This window comes from Camellia sinensis, chromosome 5, assembly GCF_055761805.1.
Source record: "Camellia sinensis isolate YWXY chromosome 5, ASM5576180v1, whole genome shotgun sequence".
Classification (NCBI taxonomy): domain Eukaryota; kingdom Viridiplantae; phylum Streptophyta; class Magnoliopsida; order Ericales; family Theaceae; genus Camellia; species Camellia sinensis.
This window is the reverse complement of record NC_138965.1, coordinates 57069595-57075273: the sequence shown is the minus strand read 5'-3', so window position 1 is coordinate 57075273 and position 5679 is coordinate 57069595. Positions and strand designations below refer to the sequence as shown.

Genomic DNA, 5679 nt, shown 5'->3' with positions numbered 1-5679 from the left:
AGATTTGTTGGGTTGGGTTTCCATCCTATGTGGAGAAAGGCCCAAAACATTTAGTAAGCCTGTGTGAATTGCAAAGCCCACATGGAGAGGTTATGTTTTTTGAAAAGATCTGGCCCACAAGTTTAGGATTACAAACCCTTTCTCTGTACATAAAAAGAGACATAGAAGCTGCCACCACAACAGAGAGGAGAGGAGAAATTCTGTCCAGCAGTGATCAAGCTATCCGATCAACAAGAATTTGTGGTCCGATTGAGCTGAAATTTGGTAGGCGAGTTCACAACTCAAGACTCTAAATTCTGGACGGTGGAGATCAGATTTGGAGTTTTCTACTGCTGGTTTTTGGCCCATGAACAGTACCTTTTTTGGTGAGATTTTTCCTAAACTTTGTAGTTTGATCTTTGGTTGCCAAGGAAGCTTATTTGTAAGTTGTTCTTGATTGTTTGCCTCTAGTTCTATCTAGAGAGAACTCTTGTATACACATTATTTGTTTATAGTGGAGATATTTGGTGGACTACGGTCCCGTGGTTTTTCCTTTCCACATCGGGAAGGTTTTCCACGTTAAAAATTGCTATCGCCTTATTGTGTGATTGTTGAATCATTATTTTCAGATTATTTTCAAAATATATTGTGCTCTATTAAATTGCTTCCTAATAGGTTAACACAAAGAGGGAGAATAAACACTTCTGCTATTTTTGTGCCGGATTCGGATATTTCAAATTTGATTTTTTTTGTTTTGTTTTCTCCCAACATGAAGAACCAGGGTGCTAGTGCATAACAATAACAATAAGAATGCAAGTTATTAAATCAACTATAATTTATGGGAATCATAACATTTTCAAATGGCCCTAATGTGATGCATAGAGAGGTAAAGATGTCATCAACCTTCTGATTTCTCTGTATTCGATGCCAATAAAATATCATAACATATAATTTAAAGAATTAAGTACAATTCGATCCCTTCTATCTAACTTCTTTTTTTTTTCTTTTTCGATGAGCAGTACTGAAGCACGTACATTACATTACATGGTGCCAAAGCTCTGTTGCAACCATTTTGCTTGGACTTGAAGCCCAGCATCCCTCAAAGCATTCAAAGCGGAGCGATAGAGCCTCCCATCTAACTGAGTTCCTTCTGTTTTCATATCCTGCAAAAGCTTTACCAACTCATCAATCCGACTCATCTTAGAGAACACACCAACCATGATTCCGGCCATTGCCCTATCAATCACACCTCCGTTAATCCTAAACTCATGGTAATATTTCATACACATTTCGAACTCCCTTGCCTTACTATAAGCACTTATGACACTCGTGTAACTCACCTTATCGGCCACAATCTTCCTTCTCTTCATCTCTTTCCATATCTTCTCCACCTGCCTCAATTTCAAGAGCCTTCCATGCATGTCGAGCAGAGAATTGTAAATCCAAACATTTGGCTCACACCCTCTTTCCTTCATTTTGGCTACGAGTCTCATTGCATCTCTAAGCTTACCTGCTTTACCATACATTGCAACCATGTTAGAGTAGGCCACAATACATCTATCAAACCCTTTGTTTTCCATCTCTGAGAATGCCTTCTCTGCTTTTAGATACAGCCCAAGACGATAATACACGTTTATAATCGAAGCATAGGTCACTTGGCCCGGTTCACAACCCTCCAAGATCATATCTTCATAAACTTCAATAGCAGCTCTAAGCCCTCTCCTCTTGGAGAAGCCATTCACAATTGCACAGAAAATGCAATCAGAGACTCTGATTTTCACACGCTTCATCGCAGCAACGATTTCCTTGGTTTTCTCTAACAATCCTTCTTCAACATACATCAAAACCAGTTTCAGAAAAACCGCTGGATCTCTCAACATCTTGTTGCTCTCTGCTTCCATGAGAAGCTCTTCTGCTATCTTAACTTCTCGAATTCTAGCAAATGAACAAATCAGGGAAGAGTAAATTGAATGATCCTCGGGAATACCCTTCTTTTTCATGTCTCTGAAGAACTCGAGAGCTTCAAAAGCACGCCCCGATTTCCCCAACGACTCACATAAAATCTCATAAATTTCCCTAAAAATTGGTTTTGGTGATGATGTTGAATCAATTATTGTTGTAGATGATCTAGTCTCAAGTTGTTCAAACAATGAAACAACTCTGTCAAAATCACCAGTTTTCATATAAGCTTCCATCACCCGGGAATAGCATCCGAGGTCTAGAACAATTCCAGAAGATTTCATAAGGCCATAGAGGTCAATAGTACTGCTATACATGTGAAGCTTGTTATAGCCTTTCATGGCTGAATCAAAGGCCAAAGTGGCAATTTCATTGTCAGTTTTGAAAACTTGTAGCAGAGTATGTGCAAGTTTGAATTTTCTAGCTCTAACACAGTAACTGACTAATCTACAGCAAGAAAAGCTATCAGGGAACACATGGAAAGTTTTGAAATCTTGGCAGATTGAAGTAACTAAACTCCACTTCTTTGAACGTATCAAGTACCTGATCAGATAGTTTAAAGTCGATTTCTTGGGTAGGAACTCATAATCTGGGTTTTGCTTTGCTTTTTCATAGAAATTATATGCAAGTTCTTGGGTTTGGGGGTCTTCAAACAAACTACATATGAAACCATTTACGTCCCCCCCAGAAAGAAAATGGGCATCTTCATCTTCTGCTGTAAAATGTTGAATTTTGGGGTTCAATGGAAGGATTGGTGGTGGTTGGGTTGTTGATGATGATGGGTCTTCCAAGATGGGTGATGGGCAACCAGTGGAGTTGGGTATGAAAACTCTCAAATTTCTGAATGGAAGACACAGAAAATGTAAGGATTTACATTTTGAATCCAAGGGAAAGACAGACTGGTGGGTTGTTGTTGTTTTGGAATAGTTGATGGAGGAAGCCACAGACCAGTCTGGAGAACTGGGGATGGCCATTGGAGAGAGATAAGGTCTGAAAGGGTGAGATTAGATTGCCTTGTCGGACCATATATATACACTGAATTTTTCCTTGCATCATGTGGATCACATGAAACACTGAATGAGTGCCACGTGGAAGATTATGGACTAGGAAATGCTTTTTTATTTTTATTTTTTATTTTTTTAATCTTAAGAATGATAGTCGGTTTAATCTCAAAAAAAATTTCTTATAGATAAATTAATTCTATTAATTTTAAAAAGATAAATTTAATATATTATTTAGAAATTGAATTTATAGTTATACCTTTATTTCTATTATGTTTTTTTCTTTCTTTTTTTAGAAAGATAAAAAACATAATCTATGAGAATCATATTTTGGATGAATTTTTGTATGAGAATATTTTTTATTTGTAATGACTTGAAATATGAGATTTTTCAAACATTTCGAAAGGAGTACAAAAATTATATGAAATATAAGATTCTTCAAATATTCCAAAAAGACTTGAGATTTTTGAAAATTTTAGAAGTACAAAAACTCCTTAGTAAATTTTAGACAAATATATAATTTCAAACTTTAACACTCCAATATAACACTTCAAAAAAAATTCTTAGTGTAACACTCTAATATAACACAAAAAAATTTCACAATGTACTTTTTCTAAACGTAACACTCAAATATAATACTCTAAAAAAAACTCCTTAGTGTAATACTTCAATGTAACACACAAAAAAATTCTTCAGTGTACTTTTTCTAAACATAATACTCCAATATAACACTCTAAAACAAACTCCCTAGTGTAACACTTTAATGTAACACGCAAAAAAATTCTTTAGTGTGATTTTTTTTCAAATATAACACTTCAATTTAACATTCCAAAAAAATATGTGAGATTCTTCAAACTATTCCAAAAAGAGTACAAAAATTTCTTAGTAAGTTTTGAGCAAATATATAATTTCAAACTGTGAGTGTTACGTTTGGAAAAAGTAAATTAATAAATTTTTTAGTATTTTTGTGTGATACAGTGTGTTACATTAGAATTTTACGTTAGAGATTATATTAATTAGAGTGTTACGTTTGAAAAAAAATACATTAAGGAGTTTTTTTGAAGTGTTATGTTATTAGGTTTGGAAAAATTATAATAAGAAATTTTTTAGTGTGTTATATTTGAGTATTACGTTATTGAACGTTCCTATTCGTAATGCGGAATTTATTCTGGACGGAAGAAAAATTCAAAACCTCTATAGTGTGGATTGCCTAAATGTGTAATTTCACATTTGAAGAAACCTACTTTTATTCCTCAAACATTAAACTCAAACATGTAAGTGACTACCTTTTTGTGTAATTTCCAGTTTAATGAGACCTGTGGATTCATAAGGAAAAAAAAAAGGACCAAATAGTTTACAAAATCATATTTTATGATTTATTGGTACTTCACAAAAACAAAACAAAAACAAAAAAAATCCATAATAATTTTTTTTGAGGCGTAAAATCCATAATAATTGAGTCAACAAATTTTAAGAAGGAAGAATTACAATTCAGTCTACTTTTTAAAAAATAATTACAAATATATATAAAAAAATATTTATATTTTTAATTATTAATATTTATAAAATTTAACATTAATTTGTAATTATTTTTTGTAAATATCATTGATTTGACATTTCTTCTTTTAAGAAAGACCATGGCTTCTTTGTAGTATGAAATCGGACTAGAGTGTGTTATTAGGTTTCAATGGGCTTATTATGGAGCCATATCTATGATATGAACCATTAACATATAAGATTCATCGAGTATTTCATCGTTAGAAAAAATCATATTGATCAGATATCAATAGCCACTGAAACAGATTAAATTTGTGTCAACGGTAAGTTTGATTTTAAAAATAAAATATTAACACAAATATGATATAATTTAGCGGCTATTGATTACCGATCAACGTGATTTTTTACAGGAATGAAGTATTCGACGACCCCTACACATTGAATAATTTGAATTGTCAAGATGAATCCAAAATGAACCGAACTGGGCCGTCCAGTTGAGACACCTAATTGGAGAGAGTCTAATTCCTTTAAAAAATTCGCACTTTTTTTTTTTTTTCATAATTACATTCCAAATTTTGTGCATTCAAAAACTATATTATACCCACACCCAATATATATATATATATATATATAATCAATTCAAGAAATATTCTTATATCTCGATAGGGGATTTGGGGTGGCTACTATGTGGGGTGCACAACAGTCACTGGTGTGCAGTCAAATGAGCCTATTTTGGGGCCTATTTCAATAATATGAACCGTTCACATTTTAGAATATATTAAATAGAACATGCCTGTAAAAAATTAATTTAATCACATATCATTTACCCATTCATCCACTCACATTTGTATCTACAAAAATAAATAACAATTATGATTTAAAATATTAAAATGAATACAAAGTATTTTAAAATGTAAACAATTCAAAATGGGCCTCGAAATGGACCCATTTGGTTGTACAAATGTGACTACTGTGCACCCCGCATAACAGCCATCTCAAATCTCCCAATAGGTATTATTATTTTGAAAATTTAATCTACCAAATCCGATTTCCTATATTTAAAATTTTATAGACATTTTTACCCTCATAGATATTTTTTTACTTCTATAGATATTTTATAATTGAATCTCCCTGTTTTGATATTCAACTTCACTTGTTTGTAAAAATCACTCTCTCTCTCTCTCTCTCTCTCTCTATATATATATATATATATATATTTATTTTTTTTTTTGAAGTTAGCAGG

General features: G+C 32.7%; 1 protein-coding gene across 1 annotated transcript; it reads right to left on the bottom strand.

Annotated features, from left to right (window-relative positions):
- Nucleotides 1-864: 864 nt before the first annotated feature.
- On the bottom strand, nucleotides 865-2947 carry LOC114303237 (Pentatricopeptide repeat (PPR-like) superfamily protein). Its single transcript, XM_028248368.2, has one exon. The coding sequence runs from the start codon at nucleotides 2910-2912 to the stop codon at nucleotides 1020-1022; it is 1893 nt and encodes a 630-aa protein (XP_028104169.2). The 5' UTR covers nucleotides 2913-2947; the 3' UTR covers nucleotides 865-1019.
- Between the last annotated feature and the right edge of the window lie 2732 nt (nucleotides 2948-5679).

What these genes read in the sequence shown, in the direction of transcription:
- LOC114303237 (XM_028248368.2), bottom strand. Translation starts at nt 2,912, where the DNA reads ATGGCCATCCCCAGTTCTCCAGACTGGTCTGTGGCTTCCTCCATCAAC.